The sequence below is a fragment of the Pongo abelii genome, chromosome 19 (genome assembly GCF_028885655.2).
Source record: "Pongo abelii isolate AG06213 chromosome 19, NHGRI_mPonAbe1-v2.0_pri, whole genome shotgun sequence".
Taxonomy (NCBI): domain Eukaryota; kingdom Metazoa; phylum Chordata; class Mammalia; order Primates; family Hominidae; genus Pongo; species Pongo abelii.
Window position 1 is genome coordinate 10,128,425 of NC_072004.2, and position 26,698 is coordinate 10,155,122.

The 26,698-nt window shown below is 49.1% G+C and overlaps 1 protein-coding gene across 1 annotated transcript in view; it reads right to left on the bottom strand.

The window, feature by feature from the left end:
* GAS7 (growth arrest specific 7) overlaps positions 1 to 23,112 on the bottom strand; it is a 281,536-nt gene extending 258,424 nt beyond the window's left edge. Inside the window, exon 1 of the mRNA XM_002827028.5 lies at positions 22,416 to 23,112. Within this exon, the coding sequence (XP_002827074.1) occupies positions 22,416 to 22,598 (183 nt within the window). The 5' untranslated portion in view covers positions 22,599 to 23,112. The remainder of the gene's footprint in view (positions 1 to 22,415) is intronic.
* Positions 23,113 to 26,698: the final 3,586 nt, after the last annotated feature.

The window sequence follows — 26,698 nt, forward strand, 5'->3', positions numbered from 1 at the left end:
TAGCAGAACGAGCAGCTGCTTTATCCAGGCCCCTGAAGCAAGCACCAGGGCTGGGAGATGGGGGATTCCAGGCAAGCTCAGCTCCCCTGCCTCTCCATTCGGCAATGCCAAGAAGTATCGCTGGCTTCTTGGACCAGGACGAAGGGCTTAGGCCAGAGATGGTTCTGTGGTGCCCGTGGAGTGCTTGGCAATGCCTTGGCAAGTCCATTACCAACATCTCCCAAACCGGCCGCCCCCACCCCCACACTCTCTGAATGACTCGACATAGAGGACTCTGCATAGATGAGGAAGGAGTCCGGCTTCATGTCCACTCTGGCTATTTTCTCCCAGGTGAGGCAGAAGAAGCCCATCTGAAATTCTAAACCCTATCAGGATCTGACAGCCACACCCACCACAGGGCTCCAGAAAACCATACACGGAGCCTGTCTCATACCTCTCCTGTGAACATCCTTAAACCCCAGCTCACTGTCTCTCTGTCTCTCCTAGCACACATTCTAATCAGCATGCATTAGTAATCTGGCTAGAGGGACAGGCCAATCTTTGAAAGAGCTTCACCACCAACTCCCCTCCCTCCCCCACCACCCCTTTTTTTTTTTTTTTTTGCTGACAAGCAAAAATTGCCTCCTCTTTTCAAAGCAAGAAGTCATCAGAAACAGGAAGATCTCTGCCCTCTTCCCTGTGTGGGCTGTCATGGCAGACAGCGGAGGGCTTCTCTTTGTTCGCTGGTTAACAGAGGGAATTAGAGAAAAAAGGTGAGCAGAGAGAGCCCCACAACCACCATCTTGGAGGATGCGATTATACGGCCAGGCCAGACAGGTGCTGGGGCACAGATAGAGCTCAAAAACTGTAGTTGGCTGAAAGAGGGAACCAATGTCCCCTCTGCCATGTCACAAGACACATCAACTTGAAAACATCTGGCCAGGCGTGGTGGCTCATGCCTGTAATCCCAGCAGTCTGGGAGGCCAAGGAGGGCAGATCACCTGAGGTCGGGAGTTCAAGACCAGCCTGACCAACATGGAGAAACTCGGTCTCTAATAAAAATACAAAATTAGCCAGGCGTGGTGGTGCATGCCTGCAATCCCAACTACTCTGGAGGCTGAGGCATGAGAATTGCTTGAACCTGGGAGGCAGATGTTGCAGTGAGCAGAGATCGCGCCATTGCACTCCAGCCTGGGCAACATAAACGATACTCCGTCTCAACAACAAAAAAAAAATTCATAGGTCCTGTGACACCAAATGAGAGGAGAGTATTTTCCCTTATACCAAGCAGGGAGATATTTGAGGAGATCCTGGATGCAATCTGTTGCAGAAAACTCCGTGTTTCCATGATGGTTTATCTGTCACCTTATCTAAGATTCCCCTCCCCTTCAATCCCCTTAACCTCTTAAGATTCTTGGTCACATTTTATCATATGCAGGGAGGATCTGGATAGGAGGAGACTGAGACTATGAATATGAATTTTTGGTTTATGTTTGTGGTCCAAATACACTATAACAAACTCAAAGATCCACAGAAGGGCTGTGACTTCCTTGGACAAAGATGTCTTCAATGATAGCGCTAAAACCAGACAAACAGAACCAAGATGGAAACTGACTCAAGATGACAGTGGCCAGGGGTCAGAAAGACAAGATCCCCACCCAAAATGGTGACCAAGAGGTTGGGAAGGATGCTCCAAGAGAGCAGGTTTCTTTTATTAATAAAGAAGGCAAATAGTAATGACGAGCATTCTGAGCAATGGATGCAAAATACGTAATATGGCAGTGACCATCAGCAAATACTGAGCACTGATGTCAAGCTCTCAGTGGAGCATTTACGTGAAGGAAAACAATTGTAACTTTCACAACAATCCTCTGATGTAGGCCTTATTATTCCCACTTAACGATATGGAAACTAACGGCTGGGCGTGGTGGCTCATGGCTGTGATCGCAGCACTCTGGGAGGCCAAGGCAGGTGGATCACCTGAGGTCAGGAGTTCGAGACCAGCCTGGCCAACATGGAGGAAACCCCATCTCTATTAAAAATATAAAAATTAGCCGGGCATGGTAGTGGGTGCCTGTAATCCCAGCTACTTGGGAGGCTGAGACAGGAGAATCGCTTGAACCCGAGAGGCGGAGGTTGCAGTGAGCCGAGACCACTCCAGCCTGGAGGGACAGAGCAAAACTCTGCCTCAAAAAAAAAAAAAAAGCTATGGAAACTGAGGTAGAAGTTAAGGTAAATAATATGCCCAAAGTCTCATACAGCCAGCATGCAAACCCAGATCTGATCAGCTCTAAACACCACGCTCATCACCACTGCACCAAACTGCCTGCCAAGATGCCCACAAATCGAGAACACCCCCATCCTAGGAGTAGTCACCCAGTAATCAAATCAATCCCAAGGGAGGCCGATTTCTTCAACGCCTGTTTTTCTCTCCAGCACGAAATAATAATGGTTTGCTGCCCTATATATACAATGACTTCATGGAATCTGAGTTATTTGCCCTGCAGCAGGGATGTTCTATTTGAGTCACACACACTCTGTTCCCCAATCAATCTTGTTACCTATCCTATGCATGTGTAAGATGCCTGCATGGGATTTTTATTGTTTTGTATTTATTTTATTGTAACTCCTTATTGTTACTTTTTTCCCCACGTGAAGCCAAGTAACTATCATGGGCAGCAAACTCAGAATCTTGTATTCATTGGCACCAAAGTCAACATGAGGGAACTATAACCTTTTGTTTTCTTATCAAGTGCCTTCGCCTGGTTGTACAACGACACTAAAGGCGTAAAAGATCAGAGACCCAATCCTTGAGCTCAAGGATTCCACAATGTAGTGGGTGGCAATAAAATTCCAACCCAGTAGGGTAAGTGTTAAGGGGTCTAGAACAAGAATGAGGGTGGTGGGGTCGGGGGGGTGGGGCACGGTGGCTCACGACTGTAATCCCAGCCTTGGGAGGCCAAGGCAGGCGGATCACGAGGTCAGGAGATCAAGACCATCCCGGCTAACACAGTGAAACCCTGTCTCTACTACAATACAAAAAATTAGCTGGGTGTGGTGGTGCATGCCTATAACCCAGCTACTCGGGAGGCTGAGGCAGGGGAATCGCTTGAACCCAGGAGGTGGAGATTGCAGTGAGCTGAGATTGAGCCACTGCACTCCAGCCTGGGTGACAAAGCGAGACTCCACCTCAGAAAAAAAAGAATAGAATAGAATAGAATAGAATGGGGATATATCTCAATAGAGCTGTCAAACAGAAAGAAAAGGGAGTAAGGGTAAAAAAGAGGATGGGGGAGGAGGGTTACTTCGAGGAACAGGAACAGCATGCACAGGGCACAGAAGCAAAAGAAAGCAAAACTGTACCCAAGAATCAGGTAGTTCCATGTGGTTCTGATAATATTATGCACGTGAATAAATAGCTAAAATGCAGCTCGGGAGGTAGACAGGGATTGGGTCATGAAGGGCTTGTAAACAAGGCTAAGGCATGTTATATTGTAAAGGCAATGAAGAACCTATGAAAAATGTTAAGCAGCAGAGTTCCGTGATCAAACTGGCTACAAAAATCACCGCACCATCACTTTGGAGGATATGAGATAGGAATTTGACAGGACTTGTTTTACAAGGTACAGGTCACAAAGACCCCGTTGATCAAACAGGATCCAGTAAAGGAGCCGGCCAAAACCCACCAAAACCAAGATGGCAGCCAGAGCTACCGCTGGTCATCCTCACTGCTCATTATGGGGTAATTATAACACATTGGCGTGCTAAATGACACTCCCACCAGCACCAGGACAGTTTGCAAATGCCATGGCAATGACTGGAAGTTACCCTATATGGTCTGAAAGGGGAAGGAACCCTCAGTTCCCAGAGCTCCCTACCCCTTTCCCAGAAATCTCATGAATAATCTCCCCCTTGTTTAGCATATAATCAAGAAATAACAATAAGTATAGTCAGTCAAGCAGCCCATACTGCTAACTAAGCGGTAGCCATCCTTTTATTCCCTTACTTGTGGTGTGTGTGCTGGAGTTTCACTTTTGTCACCCAGGCTGGAGTGCAATGGCACGATCTCGACTCACTGCAACCTCCACCTCCTGGGTTCAAGCGATTCTCCTGCCTCAGCCTCTCGAGTAGCTGGCATTACAGGTGCCCATCACCACGCTCGGCTAATTTTTGCATATTGAGTAGAGATGGGGTTTCACCATGTTGGCCAGGCTGATCTTGCACTCCTGACCTCAGGTGATCCACACGCCTCGGCCTCCCAAACTGCTGGGATTACAGGCATGAGCCACCGCACCCGGCCTTATTCCCTTACTTTTTAATAAACTTGCTTTTACTTTGTCAGCTAACTCTTGAATTATTTCCTGTGTGAAGCCGAGAACCCACGTGGCCTCCCAGGCTCAGCCCCAATTTTGGGGTTCACCCTGTGACAGATGGACATCACCAGGGGGATAAAATGGACAGCCACTCCTGTTAGGGCACACTGCAGAAATCCAGACTAAGTCTCCGAGAGCAAGGACCCGTGAGTTCCATCTAGGGGCTGCAGGAGACACCGGCTTTGTGGCACCACCACCATCTGTAGTGTAGAGCCCTACAACACGGGCCCAGGATTAGATTCTGAGCTCCACAGCAACACTTTAAGAAGAGATTTTCCATCCAGCCCCTTGAAACAAACCTTTCCTTTGCCCCAAGAACAGGCAAAAGACGAAAACGAATGCTTAAGTCCTTCAGCAGCCTCCTGAGTTTTACCTCTCCCAATAAATAGCCTTTTCCTCATTACAAAAAGAGTCTCTTCTGGGAGTGCCCAGGCAGCCGGAGGCCCATCAAACCCAGGTAAGAAGCAGTTAAGACTAATTAGCCCAGGCTGAGCAGCAGCAACCATTATGTAGCAGTTTCAAATAAAGTAGCAATGGCCAGATGCTGCAGCTTCCCTTGTTTTCACTTGTAGGACCTACGCCCCGAAAACCCTCTGGAAAATGCTATACCATCTTGTATGCAACTCCCCAAGTGTTATCCCAATACCAGCAACATCCCACGGGAACATGCTGGAGATGCAGAATCTCAGGCCCCACCCCAGACCTACTGAATCCAAATCTGCATTTCATAAGACTCACAAGTGATTTGTGCCTCATCGATAATGCTGCACCAGACAGTCTTGCAGTATGACCTCAGAGAGGCCCTTGGAAAAGGGTCGCCCTACTTCCCCAACAGCATCCGCCCTGTGTGCCCCAATGAAACTCCAGTTAACAGGCAGCTATCAGCATCTAACTATGATCAACAGAGCATACAGGAAGGTAAACTCCACTTACAGAGTGTGTGTGTACAAGGTGCCAAAGCTCTTCTACCAGGCTCTCCTGATCCTCAGAGGAGCCCTAGGAGACTTAGAAAGATTCTGCAACTGGCCGGGCGCGGTGGCTTATGCCTGTAATCCCAGCACTTTGGGAGGCCGAAACAGGCGGATCCTGAGGTCAGGAGATCGAGACCATCCTGGCTAACACGGTGAAACCCTGTCTCTACTAAACAAAATACAAAAAATTAGCCGGGCGTGGTGGCGAGTGCCTGTAGTCCCAGCTACTCGGGAGGCTGAGGCAGGAGAATGGCGTGAACCCAGGAGGCGGAGCTTGCAGTGAGCTGAGATTGTGCCACTGCACTCCAGCCTGGGCAACAGAGCGAGACTCCGTCTCAAAAAAAAAAAAAAAAAAAAGATTCTGCAACTTGCCTGGGCTCTCACACGGGTAGCAGGGGCTGAGCTGGGATTTGTACGCAGACCTGCCACGTACGCAGACCTGCCACCCTCTTGCCAAGCACTCTGCTGCCCCCACCTCCCAAGGGGTTTCTGCCCGACCCTTGGATGTTGTTGTCTAAGCTGTCCATACTGGGAGTAGCTGCAGGGCTCACATTCCAGTTCACAAACGAAACCACACAAAACAACCAGTTATCCCCTTGGAGCTGATAAACTGTCTGAAGATGTAGAGACCATGTCCCCGTTGCATATGCTTCTCCTAACACTGTTGGCATCTAGCAAGACCATCCCTGGCTGCCTCTCCATCGTCCTGGTTCATACTGCAGTCCAGACCCTGACCCCCCGCCTTTCCAGCGGCTGAATCCTGCACCTCCTCCTTAGCCAGGCTCCTGGCACTGGCCCCAGGAAAGCCTCTCTGAGGCCCACCTCCACCTCGTGTTCAAGGAAACCCCTCTGGTCAAACAGGAACACCAGCCACCATATCTCTGTCCTCGGATTAAATATATTCACAGAGGTCTAATTCCAAAACCTGTGTTCTTTCCATGACCCTGCGTAGCCTCATATAATCCACTTTTAAAGAGAAAGAATGAAAGTAAACTAAATCCAATCTAATTCCAGGATTTAACATGTCTTGCAGACAAACTGAAAACCCCTAAGGGTATTCAAACGCCTTGCTACTCAAATTGTGGCCGGCAGACTAGAAGCAGTGGCATCACCTGGGAGCTGGCGGGAAATGCAGAATCTCAGTGTGGTGTAATATGAAATATATTTGGTCCTTGTCCCCAGGTCCTGCCACATAGCTCCTCATACCCTTGGAATTTCCTGATAGGAATGTTGTTTGTTATTCATAATGAGCTCATTTGATCACACTTCAGTGGATGCTAATAAGGTGACTTAGGGTGGGGGCCCTCAGATAGTCCAGGTTGGGGCTGGTCACCAGGAACAAGGTATTAGAGGATTAGAGGGTTGGGATTTTTGAGCCCCACCTGCTGACCTCCAGGAAAAGGGGGGCCACGGGAGGCTGGAGTCCAAGCTCTATAAAAACTCCGTTTTTTTTTTGAGATGGAGTGTTGCGGTGTCTCACTCAGGCTGGAGTGCAGTGGTGTGATCTCGGCTCACCGCAACCTCCACCTCCCGGGTTCAAGCAACTCTCCTGTCTCAGCCACCTGAGTAGCTGAGACTACAGGCGTGTGCCACCACACCAGGCTCATTTTTGTATTTTTAGTAGAGATGGGGTTTTGTATGTTGGCCAGGCTGCTCTTGAACTCCTGACCTCAGGTGATCTATCTGCCTCGGCCTCCCAAAGTGCTGAGATTACAGGCATGAACCACCCTGCCCAGCCTATAAAAACTCTTGAACAAGATTTGATAAGCGTCTGGGTTGCTGAATACATGGAGATGCTAGGAGAGTCCAGAGAAGGCACGGAAGCTGCACATCCCTACCCCCATATGCCCTGGCATTGAACAGGCAGCCCCCAGCATTCAACTATGATCACTAGAGCATGCAGAAATATGAACTCCACTTACGGAGTGTGTACAAGGTGCCAAGCTCTTCTCCCAGGTTCTCCTGGCCCTCAGAGCAGTCTTGGGAAACTTAGAAAAATTCTTCAACTTGCAGAATGCACCCCTTCCTCTGGCTGTTCATCTGTATCCTTTATAGTAAACCAGTAAACGTGTTTCCCCAAGTTTTGTGAGCCATCCTAGGAAATTAATCAAACCCAAGCAGGGAGCAGTGGGAACCCCAATTTATAGCCGGTCAATCAGAAATATAAGTGACACTACTTGACATATGAAGTGGGGGCACTCTTGTGGGACTGCACTCTTAGCCTGTAGGATCTGACTTCAATGCCAGGAAGACGATGTCACAACCCAATAGAAATATAAGAGGCCGAGCTGGTGTCCATTGAAGAACTGCCTGGTGTGTGGGAAAACACTCGCCACCCCCAATCGAGTCACAGATGTGTCTGGTGCTGTGCGAGTGTGGAAAAACAGTGTGGAGTGTGAGCAGAGAGTTTGGTTTTTTCTTTCAGATTCAGGTTTCCACACTTCAGACCTACTAAATCAGAGTCTGGTTTTTTTTTTTTTTTTTTTTTTTTGGAGATGGAGTCTCGCTCTGATGCCCAGGCTGGAGTGCAGCGGTGCATTCTCGGCTCACTGCAAGCTCCGCCTCCAGGGTTCACGCCATTCTCCTGCCTCAGCCTCCCGAGTAGCTGGGACCACAGGCACCCACCACGCCCCGCTAATTTTTTGTTTTTTTTTTTTTTTTTTTTAGTAGAGACGGGGTTTCACTGTGTTAGCCAGGATGGTCTCAATCTCCTGATCTTGTGATCCGCCCGCCTCGGCCTCCCAAAGTGCTGGGATTCCAGACGTGAGCCACCGCACCTAGCCAGAGTCTGCATTTTAACAAGAGCCTCGAGTGATATGCACACTCATTCATGTTGGAGAAGCACAGATCTCACACCACGTATAGTGATATTGTACAGCTAGGCTCTGATGTCCCTACACCAGAAGCCAGGCCCCACGTATTCGAAGCCTTTTTTTTTTTTTTTTGAGACCGAGTCTCACTCTGTTGCCTAGGCTGGAGTGCAGTGGTGCGATCTCGGTGGCTCACTGCAACCTCCACCTCCTGGGTTCAAGGAATTCTCCTCCCTCAGCCTCCTGAGTAGCTGGGATTATAGGCACGTGCCACCAAGCCGGGCTAATTTTTTTTGTATTTTTAGTAGGGACGGGGTTTCACCACACTGGCCAGGCTGGTCTCAAACTGCTGACCTCAGGTAATCCACCCACCTCAGCCTCTCAAAATGCTGGGATTACAGGTGTGAGCCACCGTGCCCGGCCCAAAGCCTTCTTTATAATATGAAAATATTAGACTGGGTTGGGCACAGTGGCTCATGCCTATAATCTCAACACTTTGAGAGGCAGAGGCAGGAGGATCACTTGAACCCGGTAGGCAGAGGTTGCAGTGAGCCAGGACTGTGCCACTGCACTCCAGCCCGAGCGACAGAGCAAGATTCTGTCTCCAAAAAAAAAAAGCAGAAACCACTTTGCTGTAGCAGCACTGAATTCAGTTTGAGAAGCACCGCTCTAGGTGCAATGATAAAACACTGAAACTGAAACAGACAGGAACTGGGGTGTCCGCATGAGCGGTTACCCATTCGGTGGTCAACAGGGCCATCTACCTAGATTCAGCTTGCTCCTTTTCTCCTTCCAAGCACACGGCAGGATTGTATTTTTTCACTGTCTTAAAGTTAGGTGTGGCTGTGCTTTAGACAATAAAATACCAGCAGAAGTGTCATGTGTCATTCCTGGGCAAAAGCTTTAAGAACCATGTGCTGTTTAACACAGTCCCTGAGGATTCCACACACTGGGTGCTCCATCATCCTGGGTCCTGGAGGTCTTGCGGCTTCAAACCAACTCACAATAGACTTACAACATGAGCAAAAAGCAAACCTATGTAGCTTGAGCCCAGGAGTTTGAGGCCAGCCCGGGCAACATAGCATGACTCTGTATCTCCAAAAAAATAAATTAGCTAGGCATGGTGGTATGCCCCTGTGGTCCCAGCTACTCAGGAGGCTGAGGTAGAAGGATGGCTTGAGCCTGGCAGGTGGAGATTACTCCACTGCATGGCAGCCTGGGGGAACAGAGCAAGACACTGTCTCAAACAAAACAAAAAACAAAGGATATATTAGACCAAACTCCAGATAAGATTTGTTTTATGCACGTCCTTGATTACCAACTACCACTCAACATGGTTGTATTTTCCCTCCATGCACAATGAATGTTTGTAGCTATTTATCAATAAAACACTTGCTAAATGAGAGCAGCAGACTTAAACTAAATAATTCAAAGTTAAGTTTTCTTATTTCTATTTCTAATTATATAAAAAATTTTAAAAAATGGCTCAATGACACTCTTCCATGAGCCACTGCTAAAATAAGGATCTTCTCTCATGACTGAATTAGGACAAGGACTCATTTCTGTGGAATTTTTAAAATAGCATCTCTAAAGAATTTTTACAACTTAATTAGCTTTTTGTTGACTAACCCTAGAGTTATCTGTGCATCTGACAAGCAAATGAGAAGGGAGGAGGAATTGAGGCATCTGAGAAAAAATGAAGAATCTTAAATGTCTGGATGGTTTCAACAGAAAACCTTAAGTGTGAACCTGCAGTCTCCTGAAAGAGGTCACCTGCCCAAGTCACCCTGGAGGGGAGAGCACATACCAAGGGCTCCCTGTAGAAGAGCCACCAACCTCAGCACCAGACTTTGATTGTATCTGCTGAGCCCTGAAGGAACCACGACTTATAGTAATTGCTCAAATAGAAAAACGTATTTTTGTTGAACCAAGGTTGTGACAGATGTACTAACCACACACACACACACAAAAAAAACACAGGGAGTCTGGTATTAGAAAATGACCATATTTTGCCAGGCATGGCGGCTCACGCCTGTCATCTCAGTACTTTGGGAGGCTGAGGAGGGCAGATCATGAGGTCAAGAGATCGAGATCATCTTGACCAACATGGTGAAACCCTGTCTCTACTAAAAATACAAAAATTAGCCGGTCGTGGTGGCGCGCACCTGTAGTCCCAGCTACTGAGCAGGCTGAGGCAGGAGAATCGCTGGCGACAGAGCAAGACTCCAACTGAAAAAAAAAAAAAAAGAAAAGAAAAAAAAAGAAAGAAAATGACCACATTTGTTCAAAAAAGTATAGACCAAGTATCTACTAGTGTGCCCAGCAGTGTACAAGATGCTAGGATAGCTTGTGGGAGGGAGGAGGCCAATTTGAAAAAGTAGCCATGGCTCTCAGGAGCTAATGGCACCTGCTGAAGTGTGCACTGTGGACTCTGCAGAATCTCTTGGAAGCTTGTCAGACATGCACATGGACCGCAGGCCCCATCCCAGGCCTCCTGAGTCAGAATTTGTATTCAACAAGATCCAGGGAATTCATTTTAAGAAACCACTTTGGGCCAGGCGCGGTGGCTCATGCCTTAATATCAGCACTTTGGGAGGCCGAGGCGGGCGGAACACCTGAGGTCAAGGGTTCAAGACCAGCCTGGCTAACATGGTGAAACCCCATCTCTACTAAAAATACAAAATTAGCTGGGTGTGGTGGCGTGCCTGTAATCCCAGCTACTCAGGAGGCTGAGGCAGGAGAATCACTTGAACCCGGGAGGCAGAGGTTGCAGTGAGCCAGGACTGTGCCACTGCACTCCAGCCCGAGCGACAGAGCAAGATTCTGTCTCCAAAAAAAAAAAGCAGAAACCACTTTGCTGTAGCAGCACTGAATTCAGTTTGAGAAGCACTCTCTAGGTGTGATGATAAAACGCTGAAACTGAAACAGACAGGAACTGGGGTGTCCGCATGAGCGGTTACCCATGCGGTGGTCAACAGGGCCATCTACCTAGATTCAGCTTGCTCCTTTTCTCCTTCCAAGCACACGGCAGGATTGTATTTTTTCACTGTCTTAAAGTTAGGTGTGGCTGTGCTTTAGACAATAAAATACCAGCAGAAGTGTCATGTGTCATTCCTGGGCAAAAGCTTTAAGAACCATGTGCTGTTTAACACAGTCCCTGAGGATTCCACACACTGGGTGCTCCATCATCCTGGGTCCTGGAGGTCTTGCGGCTTCAAACAACTCACAATAGACTTACAACATGAGCAAAAAGCAAACCCATGTTGCTTTACCACTGAGATTGTTAAACGGTGGCACATCATAACCCATCCTGACCCATATAGCACACACTCCCACAATGCTACCTTTTTCAGAATATTTCTGTTACTCCTCATCCACTGCTCAAATTCATCATTACTTTAAGGTAGGACCTCTTTTTTAGCCCTGAACAGCATTACTTAACTCAGTTACTCTCTTTGCTCATCAAACTTCACTCCGGAGTCATCTGATTTTTTCTTTTCCACAGATTTCCTCATGTGTTTATGCTTTTATCTTTTGTACCGTATGCTTTTTGGTAAGCTGCCTTAAATCCTATTTGCCACAAGGTGACAGACAGACAGTCACATGAACAGACACACCAGACTTGGCTTTGAATGAATTTCGGCTGTTTCCAAAAAAAAATCAAATCCACCCCTCAAAAGATTTGCTGTTATTGAGGATATTTATAAGAATGTGGTCCCAGGCCAGCATGTATTCCTTCTACCTATTCTTCCCACAAAAGGATACTTACAGAATGTTTGGTACACACAGTTCCCACTTTTGAAAAGTAATTCATTTCTGGACACACCATCTCTTTTTGCCTCACTATGAGGAGAAACTATGCTAGCTCCACAAAGACATTTAGCATCATTAACCAACATTTTTATTTTTAAAATTCAGTTTCATCCCAGCACTTTGGGAGGCCGAGGCAAGTAGATTACTTGAGGTCAGGAGTTCGAGACCTGCCTGGCCAACACGGTGAAACCCATCTCCACTAAAAATAGAAAAATTAGCCAGACATGGTGGTGGGCACCCGTAATCCCAGCTACTCAGGAGGCGGAGGCAGGGGAATTACTTGCACCCAGGAGGCAGAGGCTGCAGTGAGCCGAGATCGTGCCACTGCACTCCAGCCTGGGCGACAGAGCAAGACTCCACCTCAAGAAAAAAAAAAATCCATTTCAATATAGTTACTGAACCCCTTCCGCATGTTCTGACCTTGTGCTAAGCACAGGTAAACCTGATTTTAACTAGTTCCTTCTGGTGTACATTGAGGTTGTCGTTCATCTTGTGCTATCAGAGGCTGTGATATAATATACGCTGATATTTACAGCTTGCCTGATATATCAGATGCTCCCTGAGAAAAAATTTCTAGAAGCGGAATTGCTGGGACAGAGAACATGTACTTATTAACGTTTTGGAGGTATAGTGCCAAATGGTCCTTCAGGAAGCTCAGGACCATTTCCTTACACCCTGCCAATACCATTTTTTTTTTACATATTTCTGTCCTCAAGCTATTTTTTAATTAAATTTGCAATTATTTGATCACTGGTGAGACTAAATAGTTGAGGACTTTTTATATGGTTTTGTGTGTGTGTGTGTTCATTTGTTTTAAGAGACAGAGTCTCACTCTTTCGCTCAGGCTAGAGTTCAGTGGTGCAGTCTTGGCTCACTGCAGCTTTGACCTCCTGGGTTCAAGTGATCCTCCCACCTGAGCCTCCTGAGTAGCTGGGGCTACAGGCATGCACCATCACACCCAGCTAATTTTTTTGTATTTGTAGAGAAAAAATTTGGGTTTCTCCATGTTGCCCAGGCTGGTCTTGAACTCCTGGGCTCAAGCAATCTGCGCGCCTTAACCTCGCAAAGTGCTGGGATTATAGGCATGAGCCCCCGTGCCCAGCCTGTATATGTTTTATTATGAAGTGTCTATCCAAGTTCCTTGCCCATTCTTATACTGATATGTTCCTCTTTGTTTTGGGTTTTGTTGTTTTTTTTTTATTTATAAAAGCACTTTCTACATTAAGGAACTTTTTCCAAATTTGTATTTGCCTTTTACCTCCTTTTTTTGGGAAGAGATTTCTAGTGGCAGAATAAAGGATGGACAGATGGGGAAAATACAAAAGGGAAAAAGTGCATTACAAGTGACCTGCAAGAAGTGAGACCCCCTGAGGTTCCCTTACTCCCTCCGATCAACCCACCAGCAAGATCTGTTGACACTCTGCAAAATACATTCCAAATCCACCCACCTCTCACCATCTCCACTTCCATCACCCTGCTCTGAGCTTCCCCACTGGTCTCCTCGCTTCCCCTCCCTGTTTTCTTCAAATCCATTCTCCACCCTACAGTCTAGAAGAGCTTTCCAGAACACATCCGAAGATGCCACCCGCTTCAATCAAACCAAAGGCTTTTCCACTGCATTTAGAAAATGACCCAACTCCCCAGGTTCTCTCTCTTTCCCCCGCACATCCCCAACCCCTCCCCTGCTACTTGCCACTCTAACCATTCTGGAATATTCTGGCTCTCCCAGGTTTATCAAACACACTCCTCTACTCAGGGTTATGTGCATCTGCAGTCCCCCTCAGCCTCAAATTATTTTCCCCCAAATAGTCACATGGCTGGCTGGGCACAGTGGCTCACTTTGGGAGGCCAAGGTGGGTGGATCACTTAAGGTCAGGAGTTGGAGACCAGCCTGGCCAACATGGCGAAAACCCTATCTCTACTAAAAATACAAAAATTAGCCGGCTGTGGTGGCATGTGCCTATAGTCCCAACTACTTGGGAGGCTGAGGCATGAAAATGGTTTGAACCCAGGAGGTGGAGGCTGCAGTGAGCTGAGATCACACCACTGCACTCCAGCCTGGGCAGCAGAGCAAGACTCCAACTCCCAAAAAAAAAAAAAAAAAAAAGTTGAAAACAAATCAGAAGAAGAATATTACTTCACGGCCCATGAAAATTATAACAAATTCAAATTTCAGTCCATAAATAAAGTTTTATTGGAACACAGGCACACCCATTGGTTTCGGATTATCTCTGGCTGCTTTTGCACTACAGCAGCAGAGTGGATTAGTTGTGACAGAGACCATATGGGGTGCTCTCACTGCTTGTCACTGCCTCTGGCGCACTACAGATCACACCGAGGCAGCCGTAACTCAGTTATGCCTCGTAGCCCACAAAGCCTAAAATGTTTCCTGGCCTTTTACAGAAAAGATCTGCCAATGAAAGTTAAGAAGGAGAAGGTTTTAAGAAATGTTTCTGGCCGGGCGCGGTGGCTCATGCCTGTAATCCCAGCACTTTGGAAGGCCAAGGCGGGCGGATCACAAGGTCAGGAGTTTGAGCCCAGCCTGACCAACATGGTGAAACCCCGTCTCTACTAAAAATACAAAAAATAGCCGGGCGTGGTGGCGCGTGCCTGTAATTCCAGCTACTCAGGAGGCTGAGGCAGGAGAATCGCTTGAACCCAGGAGATAGAGGTTGCAGTGAGCCGAGATCGTGCCATTACACTCCAGCCTGAGCGACAGAGCAAGACTCTGTCTCAAAAAAAAAAAAAGAAATGCTTCTAAGGAAGAAGGGAAGGGATGAGGCTTGCTAACCTACTGAACAGGAAAGGAAAGGTAAGGGGAGAGATATCAGGGGAGTTGGTGGACGGATGGTGGTGACATTCACTAAAGTTTAGAGCAGGGGTGTCCAATCTTTTGGCTTCCCTGGGCCACACTGGAAGAAGAAAAATTGTATTGGGCCTCACATAAAATACACTAATGCTAACTATAGCTGATGAGCTAAAAAATATATATCTCACACACACACACACAAAAAAAAACCCTCATGTTTTAAGAAAGTTTACAAACTTAAGGCCGGGCACGGTGGTTCACACCTGTAATCCCAGCACTTTGGGAGGCCAAGGCAGGTGGATCACCTGAGGTGGGAAGTTCAAGACCAGCCTGACCAACATGGAGAAATCCCATCTCTACTAAAAATACAAAATTAGCCAGGCATGGTGGCGCATGCCTGTAATCCCAGCTACCCAGGAGGCTGAGGTAGGAGGATCGCTTGAACCCAGGAGGCAGAGGTTGCAGTGAGCCGAGATCACACCATTGGACTCCAGCCTGGGCAACGAGAGCAAAACTCCGTCTCAAAAAAGAAAGTTTACAAATCTGTGTTGGGCCACATTCAAAGGCCATCCTGGGCCACATGTTCCACAAGCTTGGTTTAAAGGCTGGGAATAGAAGAAGGCAGTGAAGAGGCTGGGCACGGTGGCTCGTGCCTGTAATCTCAGCACTTTGGGAGGCCAAGGTGGGAGGATCACTTGAGCCCAAGAGTTTGAGACCAGTCTGAGAAACATGGTGAAACCCTGTCTCTACAAAAAACACAAAAATTAGCCAGGCGTGGTGGCAGGTGCCTATAATCCAAGCTACTTGGAGGATCATTTGAGCCCAGGAAGTCAAGGCAGCAGTGAGCTATGATCATGCCACTGTACTCCAGCCTGGGCAACAGAGCAAGACCCTGTCTCAAAAAAAAAAAAAAAAAAAAAAAAAAGAAGGCAGTAAGGAGAGGAGAAAGGGCTGGGCACGATGGCTCACGCCTGTAATCCCAGCACTTTGGGAGGCTGAGGTGGGTGAATCACGAAGTCAGGAGTTCGAGACCAGCCTGGCCAACCTGGTGAAACCCCATCTCTACTAAAAATACAAAAATTAGCCAGGCATGGTGGTGGAAGCCTGTAATCACAGCTACTCAGGAGGCTGAGGCAGGAGAATCACTTGAACCCAGGAGGTGGAGGTTGTAGTGAGCCGAGATCGCGCCATTGCGCTCCAGCCTAGGCAACAGAACAAGACTCCATCTCAAAAAAAAAAAAAAGAGGAGAGAGATGATGAGTTTAGTTTTGACATGTGAAATTTGAGTACCTAGGGGCTGAATCTGAATACCAGCTCCAAGCTCAAGAAGAGTAGTAGACAGAGAAATAGGAAGTTAAACTAAAAACAAATTCTTAAAGATGGTAGGGAAGACAGAAAGCGTGAAGAAAGGAGGTGGGTGGGTCCTCTTAAGACTTCTCAAAAACTTCTCACAGTTCATATACCTACTGAAACTAAACTTTCACAATGTCACAACATGTTCTGGTCAGTCAAGGAAAAGCCAGAGAGATCTGCCAGCCGCCACTTCTTCTTCTCGCCATAGGCATAAACACCACCCCAGAAGCCTCGCCATAGCAGGGAGACACAGAAATATACTAATTTTGCATTTAAGTACAGAGGAATCCCTCCTGACATTTTGTTAGAAAGCCTGTCATGTGTCGCCTTGCTGCTGTGAGTAATAAGACAGCACAGTCCCCTGGGCTGGACTGATAATAGTCAAAATACCTTACATGTACGCAAGGCTTCCTGGTTTACCAAAAACATTTTCTTTCACCAGCGAAGTGGGGATCAGTATCCGTGTTCACAGACAAGGTCTACTACACCGTCAGAAAAAAGCTGGGCTTTTGCAGACTGAGAAGAGTGTGTGAAGGTCAGCCTCTCATTCATGTTTCTAGGTGGTAACAGACATCAGGGATCCACAGAGTGGTGAACAGATGTCAGGGATCCCCGCCGACTTGTTGCTAAGGGAACTTTTGTGAAAATGCCCTGAATCCACTCAATCCATAAGCCTTGCTCATTGCTTTAAAGTCCTGTGGGGTAGCCACTGACCAGTCCAGCACACAAGTATAACAAAGGAGGTGGTTCCTTCTGAGCTGAGGCTGACAGAGTGGTGGGCCAAAGGTCATTTTCTAACACCAGGAGCTACAAATACTGGCCACAGCCCCCATACCAAGGAGGAGGGTGATTTAGTGAAGATGTCAGAAAGCACGCTGGTCTTTTAAGTCACAATTACCCACCCCTCCGAGCCACAAGCCCTAATTACACCTTTTGTGAACAGAGTTGATGACTGTCTGAAAAATACTAGCATGACAGACAAGGTCACACTCATTTTGGGTGATTTTCATGTTGCAGAAAGAAAGGAAAAGGCTCTGTATTAAAATCAATTTGTGTAATATAGCAAACATCTATTAGATGTCAGGGAGTTCAGATCCACTGTCTATGAATCACCAGCACTGAACAGCCCTGGCCTAAAAAAAGCTGGACTGGTATGTCAATGGCTTAGTGGACAGGCCCAGAGCCAAGCAAATCTGATTTCAAATTCCAGCTGCATCATTTATCGTGTGGCCTTTAGAAAGAAACCTCCAGAGTCAAAAAAAAAAAAAAAAAAAAAAAAACCCTCCAAGGATTGCAATAGAGGTAGAACTGCCAAGTCTCTGCATTTTACCTCCCTCTTGGGGTTCTCTCTCTCATCAGTCTGGCCTGGCACTACCTCCCCACTAATGGATCATCTGTCCCATGTATGTTCTCCCTAGCCTTCTGAGGGAGCCAGTCTGCAATACGGCCCTGGATGAACCATGCCTCCCTTGTAACCACACCTGTACCCATCTCCCTTCCAAATTGACTCTGGACAGATCCTGTGACTACTTTCCCAGTAGAATGTGGCAGAAACGATATGCCAGTTCTGGGCCTAGGCCATAAGAGGGCCTGGCAATGTATGCCTTTGCATTCTTAGAAGCCAGCTACCACATAACTCCAACCACCCTGCTGAAGAGAAAGGCCATGTGGAAAGGCCCTGGAGAATGAAACACTACATGGAGAAAGGCGCCACATGGAAGAACATCAAAGCACCAGACAGGTGAGTGAAGATGACATTTTGGAGGCTGCAGTCTAGTTGAGCCTCCAAGACTCTGCCCCAGCCACCATCTGATTGCAACTGCATGACACTGAGACACACCAGCAGAAGAACCACCCAGCTGAGCCCTGTCAATCCACAAAACCATGCCAGATAATAATAAATTGTTGTTTTGAAACACTAAATCTTGGGGTGGCTTGTTACATGGCAATAGATAAAACATCATTCCTTAATTATCCATAGCACAGCCCACTCTCTCCCACAGACACTCCTTATCAACTCCTGCAGCACAACTGCATGAACCCAAAATGGGAGAACAAAGGGTAGAGTAAAGGAAATCAAGTTTAAGGGTGACCCTCAGCAGCCATTCTAGTTTTGCTAGCAAACAGTGTCATATTCTGTTAGTAACCCAGAAGTCCAGATTATCCAGCCAGATCCTGGATTCTAAGAATACCATCTAGTTCAAAGAAAGCTCTATTTTGTTTGCATTCCAATCCCATTGTCCCCCAGAATTATTTCCCAAAAGCTCTGGGAAGTTTTGTAGATGCCTTACAGCATTCCCCAGGTCCCTAATTTCTTCTCTCCACTCAAGCAAAGTACAGGCCACAGGAATTCCTGGACACTATTAAACCCTCCAACCACTGACCTGTCCAGCCCCTGGGCCTGTCCTGGTACCATGTCTTTCTCTCCAAATCTTCCCCAAGATGGAGATCTAGGCTTCTCTATCCACCTCCCCCAGGAGCTATTTCTCAGCCTTGATGTATCCCAGAAAGCTGGTGGAAATATTCCCACATGTGGGGTTCCCAGGTCTATGGAGGCAATCTCAGGCCTAGCTTGGAGCTGGCAGAACATGCTCCCACAGCTCCTATTCTCTGGTCTCAGGTCTCTTCCTCTACCATATCTCTCAAATGATGTTAAAAAGACTTCTCGGCCAGGCGCAGTGGCTCACACCTGTAATCCCAGCACTTTGGGAGGCCGAGGCGGGTGGATCACGAGGTCAGGAGATTGAGACCATCCTGGCTAACATGGTGAAACCTCGTCTCTACTCAAAATACAAAAAATTAGCCAGGTGTGGTGGTGAGCACCTGTAGTCCCAGCTACTCGGGAGGCTGAGGCAGGAGAACGGTGTAAACCCGGGAGGCGGAGCTTGCAGTGAGCCGAGATCACGCCACTGCACTCCAGCCTGGGCAACAGTGCGAGACTCGATCTCAAAAAAAAAAAAAAAAAAGACTTCTCAATTCCTCTCCCTCGTCATAGCAGAAGAAACCCTCAGGAAAGATTTTTCTAGTTGATTTTATCTAATAACCAGCTGTGGGCCTTGGCTGTAAGGCCTATTCCTTTTCTGGAGGTAGGTGTTTCCCTCTGCCCATCCTTTGAAGAGCTGCACCACCCCCTGAGTAGGAAGAACCCTTGTGGCCAGAGTCCTTGGGCCTACCAGAGACCTCTACACTTCCCTGCCTGTGCTGAGGTTTTCCTGCAAGCTGCTCTCTGGAAGCCAACCAAGTATGTGCTATACCATTTCCTTGGAGTCTTGACCAAAGAGATTGCCCCAAAAACCAAGACCTCCTCCAAGCTGGCCTCCTCCCAAGGGCTAGCTGGCCACAGGGTCAGATCTGGTGACTCTCTTAGAGTTGGCTCCCAACTCCCCTCCCCTGTGTATGCTTCCTGCAAAGGCTGGGTCTCTCGGTTCCCCTTGCTTCATCTGAACAAGGAAGATCTCCTTCGGAAGTATCCAGTGTGCACACAGTATTCAATGCCTCGCTCCCCTCCGCCAAGATGGGGTTTCCTAGTATCACTCTTTCCATCAGGGTGAAAGTTCTGCTGGAGAAGGGAGCACATTAGAGATGCCATGTTCATCTGTGTACCCACAATCCCATCCCTAGCCCAGGAGGCTAGTACAGTCCACCTGTCTGTACTTGTTTCTCCAACAGCTGCCCTGGCCTTCTGAACCCCATGCTCCCAAGCAAGCTCAGTGACAGCACCACATGGGCTGACATCTCATGAGGTTCGCCATCTCCAGTATCTATGGGCCCCCTCTCTAGTTTCATGAGTCCAGATGCTGGCCAGTCTACCTACCAGCCTGGGGAACTCTGCATTCTCTGAGTCTGCCCTTCAGGACTCACCCCATCCCAAGCGACTCTGCCTGCATATCCTCTATCTCTACCTAGCCTTCAGCCTTGAGGTCCAACTTGCTCATGTAGGAGGTTCCCAGATGCCAAGCACCTGACCCACAAGCCCCCCCTGTTGAAACTGCATCTGCTTTGGCCCTGAGAAGAGTCCCATCCAGTACTTAGGCCACAGGACTCAGGCCCCCTGTGGGAAGACCCCCAGCTGGCTCTGAGTAAAAGTCACAATTTGGGGTTAGCAGGGAAGATCCTCCAAGTTGCTCCTGGATGCAGCTGTCCTCACTTTAGCCCTAGAGGTTCAGCCTCCCTTTCGCGGTGCTGTCACCAACATGCTGACCTCAGGGGCTGCGCTTGCCCCTTTTCCCCATGGATCCAGACCCTTCACTCACATGTTGTTTGGCATAGTTGAACTCGGGCTATCATGTTTAAAAAAGGCACAGGCGCAGGGGGTGATACTCAGCCATCTGAGCTGCTAACAAAACATGCGAGCATTACTAGTTGGGGAGCTGACTTCACCTCTCTCATATTCAGCTTGCTTGGCTATAAAATGGGGGAAGTACCTCACCCTTCACAGAGCTGTCAGGGAACTGGTGATAATGTGCACGTACTGTGCCGAGCAGGTGCTCAGAAGTATTGCTCACGCAGATGGATGCTTCTGTTGCAAGTTACTAGTCAGGAATGGTCTTCAGAGGCCCTGAGACACCGGAGATCTCCTACCTTTGTATATGTCAGAGGATGGGACAGACACACCCAAAACTGTCCCGGTTGTTAATTCTGCTTGCCCCCTGGCCCTGGTCTACCGTCCCTTTCCCGGAAGAAAAAGCAGCACTCCACTCTTGCTAACTAACACCTATCCAGCCTCACCCCTACACAAAACACAACTGGCTCAGCCCAGCCAGGGATGCTCCTCACCGGACAGACATCCATCAGCCAAATTTCCACATCAGAATTTCCTGGAAAAGGGAGACCACCCGAAGAACTCCCAAAATACGTATCTATCCCAGGGCTTCAAGCTAGAAACAAGGAGGCCCCTTGCTTCTCATGTAAGAAGCAATACATTCACTTTCTTTTACATCCGAATCTCAGGAAAGGAACTGAAAAAGCCAGGGCAGGGAACACCTGAGCCTCTCCTACAAGTAGGGCAGTCTCCAGATACAGAACCAAGAGGGTTCCTCCAACATACTCTGCTGACAGCCCATGAAAGCTCATTCCAGCAGCCCCTAAACTTTGCTCAAATGCTACTGATGCCTTTAGGAGAGATTTTGTTGTTCTCTGGACCTGAAAGCAACCTAATGTACTTTTATAAGGCCAGGCTCTTGCTGACAATGTTGCCATAGGATACATCCTCAGGCGGACTCACCCTGTAACCATTTCACTTCTTTCTTTCTCTCCCCCCACCCCCCACCCCCGATGAATTGCACTGAGCAGTTTCAGTCAAAATTTGCTACTTTGTTCTCTGTGAAGTAGGTCAAGAGTTAAATTATAAATAAATTCAGCCTCCATGATTTCTTCGGGCAGTGTTTTACCAGAATGTTTAGGAATACTGACACAATTGAAGGTAACTGTTAATTTAGTCTTTACAAGAATCCTGGAGGCAGGCGGGCTTCTAGTAAAGGGGATGTCCTGGGAGGTCATCCCCCCACACACAAAGGACTTTAGAAACTTCGAGTCTCACTCAGGCTGTGACTGTGAGTGAGCTCAGTGATTAGAGGACAGCCTGTCACACAGACAATAAACAGCCAGCCGCCTTGCCTCAGCAGGTCCTGTGTAGCCCTGGGGCCAGGCCAGAACCCCAGAACAAGCCACTTTCGGGGTCTGAGCCTTAGCCTGGGGGAGCTGGACCAGGGGAGAGGGCAGTGGCGGGGTGGGTACTACGGCACCCCGGGATCAAGCCTGATGAGGGGGCTCGGGCTGGTGGCCAGCAGGCTCGGCTGACCAGCAAGTGGGTGGGCCCGAGGCGGCCAGGCAGCCTGACCCAAGTCAGCACGACCGTCCACGGGTCGTCAGGCTCTAGACTCCCGAGTGGAGACGCGGGACTGCGGGACCGAGTCGGTGCCACTTTCTCGGACCCCTGATCCTCCGTGCATCTTCCCAAGACCGCCAGACCCTTCACCGGCCCCTGCCACTGCCGGGAACGCTCCCGCCTGCTCCTGAACTTACACAGGCAACAAGTTCTCGCTTCCTCAGAGCCGCCACGGTGTGCTCGGGAGGCCCGGCGCAAGAGGGAAGCTCCCCGCGAGTCCGCTTTGCCCACGCCCCGAGGGGCGCCCGCTGCCGTCGCTGCCCCCCAGGAGCGTGGAGCTACAGGTCGCGTCGGCAAGGGCTGCCCCCCGGGGGGCCCCTCCGACCGGGACGCTGCGGCATCCCCGGAACGGGCAACAGGTACGCGAGCGCACCGAGGACCGCAGCCCCGGCTCCTCCAGCCCCGGCCCTCGCCCCTTACCTCCAGCAACTGCACGTAGCTCGCCGGGAACCAGCCACGGAGCCCGTCCTCCTTCTCGCCTTCCCACCAGCCGCCGTCCGGGACCTGCAGCAGCGTGATCAGCTCGCCCGCGGCGAAGCGCAGCCCCTGGCCGTGCCGCTCCCCGGAGAAGGGGTACAGGGTCCGGCAGCGAGCGCCGGACATGGCCTTGGCGCCCGGGTTCACAGCGCAGCCTGCATCCCCGCCGAGCCCCACGGGCTGGGCAGCGGCTCCGCGGGGTCCCAGGCGCCCGGCGCTCCGGGCTCCCGCGCTCTGGGCGCGCGCCGTCTCTGAGGTGCGCGGGGGTCCTCGGGCAGGCGGGGGACGCGCGCTCCGCGCAGGGAAGCGGAGACTCGTTGGCTTCGCAGAGCGAGCGGCGACGCCCCCGGGCCGGGCAGCTCGCGGATCCCAGCTCTGGGCTGGGGGGCGGGGCTCAGGGGGAGGAGACCCAGGCGCCGCGGGCTCCGGAGACAACTTCCCGGGAACGCGGAACGCGGGCTGCCGCCGCGAGGACTGGCCGGGGCCGGGGCCGGGGCCGCCCCGGCGCGCGGAAATGCGCAGCTCCCCCGGGAGGTGGGACCGGGAGCATCCCCCGCGGCAGGACTCCGCGGCGCGGGAGGGAGCGGCGGGCTGCGGTGGAGAGGGGCTGGCGGCCGGGTGGCCGGGCGGGGGCTCGCTCTCTGGCGAGGGGGCGGGCCGGGGCGGGGCCAGGGCGGCCACGCCCGCGGAGGGCTGCGCGCTCCCTCGCAGAGGAGCCTGTCACTGGGGAGAGGGGCTCCCACTCGCGCCCCCACCGCCGGGGACCGCGGAAATGGAAACGCCCCTCTGTTCTGTGCCTGCTTTGTAGGCCTGGCGGCCCGTGGCGTGCGGGCGGCTTCTTCGAGGTGTCTGCTAGGGATCGTTTGTGGTTGTCATTGTAGTGGTTGAACCTGGGGTTGAACTTGACTCACCGGAAACTGAACAACGGGTGAGGACAGGTTTGAAGCCTGGCGCCTGAGCCCAGCAGCCTGGTGGCAGCGTGGCACGCTGGAGGGACGCAATGGGAAGGAGACGGGGTCGGAGTTGATAGAATTGGAAACAGTCGATGGGGATAAATGGAGGAAAGGCAAACGGTGAGACGAACAGCACCAATGCTTTTACTTGCAGAGGGAAGGCCGGCCCAGGGTACTAGCCCTCCCGAAATCGAGATGGGCTGACTAAAGAGTCTACACTCATGTAGTCAGTCAACAAACATTACCCGGAAGCTGCCATGTTCCATGCGATGTGCCAGGTACTACAAAGATCATTTGGGCCAGTCCCTGCTCTCCAGGGACCAGTGAACCTGAGTGCTGCAGAATGTTGACCTTGAACTGACCGTACAGAAGTAAAAGAAAGCTTGGTTTCTTTGCTATTCTACTCCATAAAAAATTTTTAAAAAATTTAAAAAGTACATTTTTTAGCCTGTAAATAGCTGGACTTGGCCAGGCGCGGTGGCCCACGCCTGTAATCCCAGCAGTTTGGGAGGCTGAGGCAAATGGCTCACTTTAGGTCAGGAGTTCGAGACCAGCCTGGCCAACAAGATGAAACCCCATCTCCACTAAAAATACAAAAATTAGCCAGGCGTGATGGCGGGCGCCTGTAATCCCAGCTACTCAGGAGGCTGAGGCAGGAGAATGGCTTGAACCCGGGAGGCGGAAGTTGCAGTGGGCGGAGATCACACCACTGCATTCCAGCCTGGGTAACAAGGGCGAAACACCGTCTCAAAAAAAAAAAAAAAAAAAAGCTGGACCCTTTAATACGCCTGTATACCTCTGTCTACTCCTTCCCCCTCCCCCAGTCACCTTCTGTGGCTCCCTATTGCCTTTTAAATTTGGTACAAACTTCTCCGCCTGTACATTTCAGGCCCTCCACAACGCCTCCTCTAGCTTCACCTCTTATTGTGCCTGCCTAGATATCCATTACAAAACCAGTCAGGCCGGGCTCCAAAAGCCTGAAGATCTTGTACACCTGTCTATGCTTTGAATCAGACCCTGGCACAGAGCCTTTCACCTAGTTCAGTGGTTCTCAATCCTGGCTGCACATTAAAGTCATTACACAACTTTTTAAAAATACTCATGCCCAGGCTTTAAGAGTCACTACTGAGCCGTAGTCTGCAGCTAAGCCATCTCACCTGAGCAGCCCATCTGTTCTCCAGCCATGGGCAAAGTGACACATGCAGATTATTTGTAATAGTCCATCAATTGCAAAGTCTTGAACATTTGCTTGGCCAGAAATATAAAGAAACAAACTCTTGACCACAGTCACCACTAAGAGTCCCTTAACGCGGAGCTGCATAACTTCATATCAAAAACAGTCATTAAAAATAGCTGGCCCAATGAAGTTTTAAAAGAGATACAATTCCTTGTATCAGGAAAATATGTGACTTCCAGCAGGCTGTTCTCAGGCTTCATTCCTGATGATGTGGCCTGAATCAAGGTAGGACAACTGATTTCCAGCCATCCTGCAACCCCAAATTCTCTGCGTGCCCGTGAGGAACCGTGATCCAGTTTGGACTTGAGAAATCGCAGCCTACACAGCATGCCACACACTCGAGTTCTACGTGACCCACCTCAAACATTCCTGCAGCAACCAAAAATGATAATAGCTGTTAATTTCTCCACTTAATTCATTTCATTCCTGTAATCCTATGAGCTGATGAGGTGACTGTTGTCCCAGTTTTCAGGTAAAGAAACTGGGCCCAAAGAGTGTGACTTGTTCACCATCATACAGCTGGTCAACAGCAGAACCAGCTTTGAACTCAATTCTAGCTTATTGTACACTGAGTGTTGCTTTCTGTAGCCCCCCCTGCCAGTTAGAAAGCAGGTATCCTAGTGACTCACCCACAAATAGCACCTTAAGAGAAAGTTCTCTAGGCCGGGCATGGCCTGTGAGAGCTTATGCCTCTAATCCTGGCACTTTGGGAGGCCGAGGCGGGCAGATCACAAGATCAGGAGATTGAGACCAGCCTGGCCAACACGGTGAAACCCCATCTTTACTAAAAATACAAAAATTAGCTGGGTTTGGTGCCGCATGCCTGTAATCCCAGCTACTCAGGAGGCTGAGGCAGGAGAATCGCTTGAACCTGGAAGGTGGAGGTTGCAGTGAGCTGAGATCACGCCACTGTACTCCAGTCTGGCGACAGAGCAAGACTCCATCTCAGAAAAAAAAAAAAAAAGAAAAGAAAAGAAAAGGCTCTCTGGTGATACCCAATGTCAGTCTTCATAGAAATAAGACTGGACTAGCAGTTAGTGGAACTCCTGTTCCTGATCTCATCAATCAAGTAACCTCCAAATCCTCAAGTCTTCCCATACCTTTGGGTCTATTTCCCCATCTGTAATTGGAGATCGAATCCAGTAACTGGAATATGGGAATTTAAGTGGTTAAATGTAGTTAGTGGTTAAATATGTTGGCTTTGGACTGCTTTTATTCAAACCTCATTTCTGCCACTTTCTAGCTGTGTGCCATTGGGTGATTTACTTACATCTCTGAGCCTCATTTTCCTCATCACTACAAGAAGACAACAGTAGTATTAATATCATAGAGTTATTAAGAATATTAAGTGAGGAAGCATGTAAACTGTTTAGAGCAGTGCCTGGCACATTAAATGCCCCTATGTTAGCAATTGTTTTTATCTGTCCAGTTCAAGGGTCCTGGTGATTTATTACGTAACACTTCTTTTTTAACTAAGATTTCTAGAGCAACAATAGAAGGAGGAACTCTTACATCTTTGGGATGCCACAAATTTTGTAGAAACACACTTTGGCTTTCTGTTTTCTCCCAGGATCTTGAAGGAAAGATAAATTCCTCCCTTATCAATTTTCCCTCCTGCCTTCTCCCTCTCTGATCTTCTATTACTATCTTGATATAGTATTTAAATCTTTAATTATTTTGCTTTTTTTTTTTAATTTAGGCAAGATCTGGCTGTATTGCCCAGGCTGGAGTGCAATGGTGTGATCTTGGCTCACTGCATCCTCCGCCTCGCGTCTCAAGCCATCCTCCCAACCTCAGCCTCCAGAGAAGCTAGCTGGGACCACGGGTGCACAGCACCACAGCTAGCTAATTTATTTTTGCTTTTTTTTTTTTTTGAGATGGAGTCTCGCTCTGTCGCCCAGACTGGAGTGCAGTGGCACGATCTCGGCTCACTGCAAGCTCCACCTCCTGGGTTCATGCCATTCTCCTGCCTCAGCCTCCCAAGTAGCTGGGACTACAGGCGCCCGCCACCATGTCCAGCTAATTTTTTATATTTT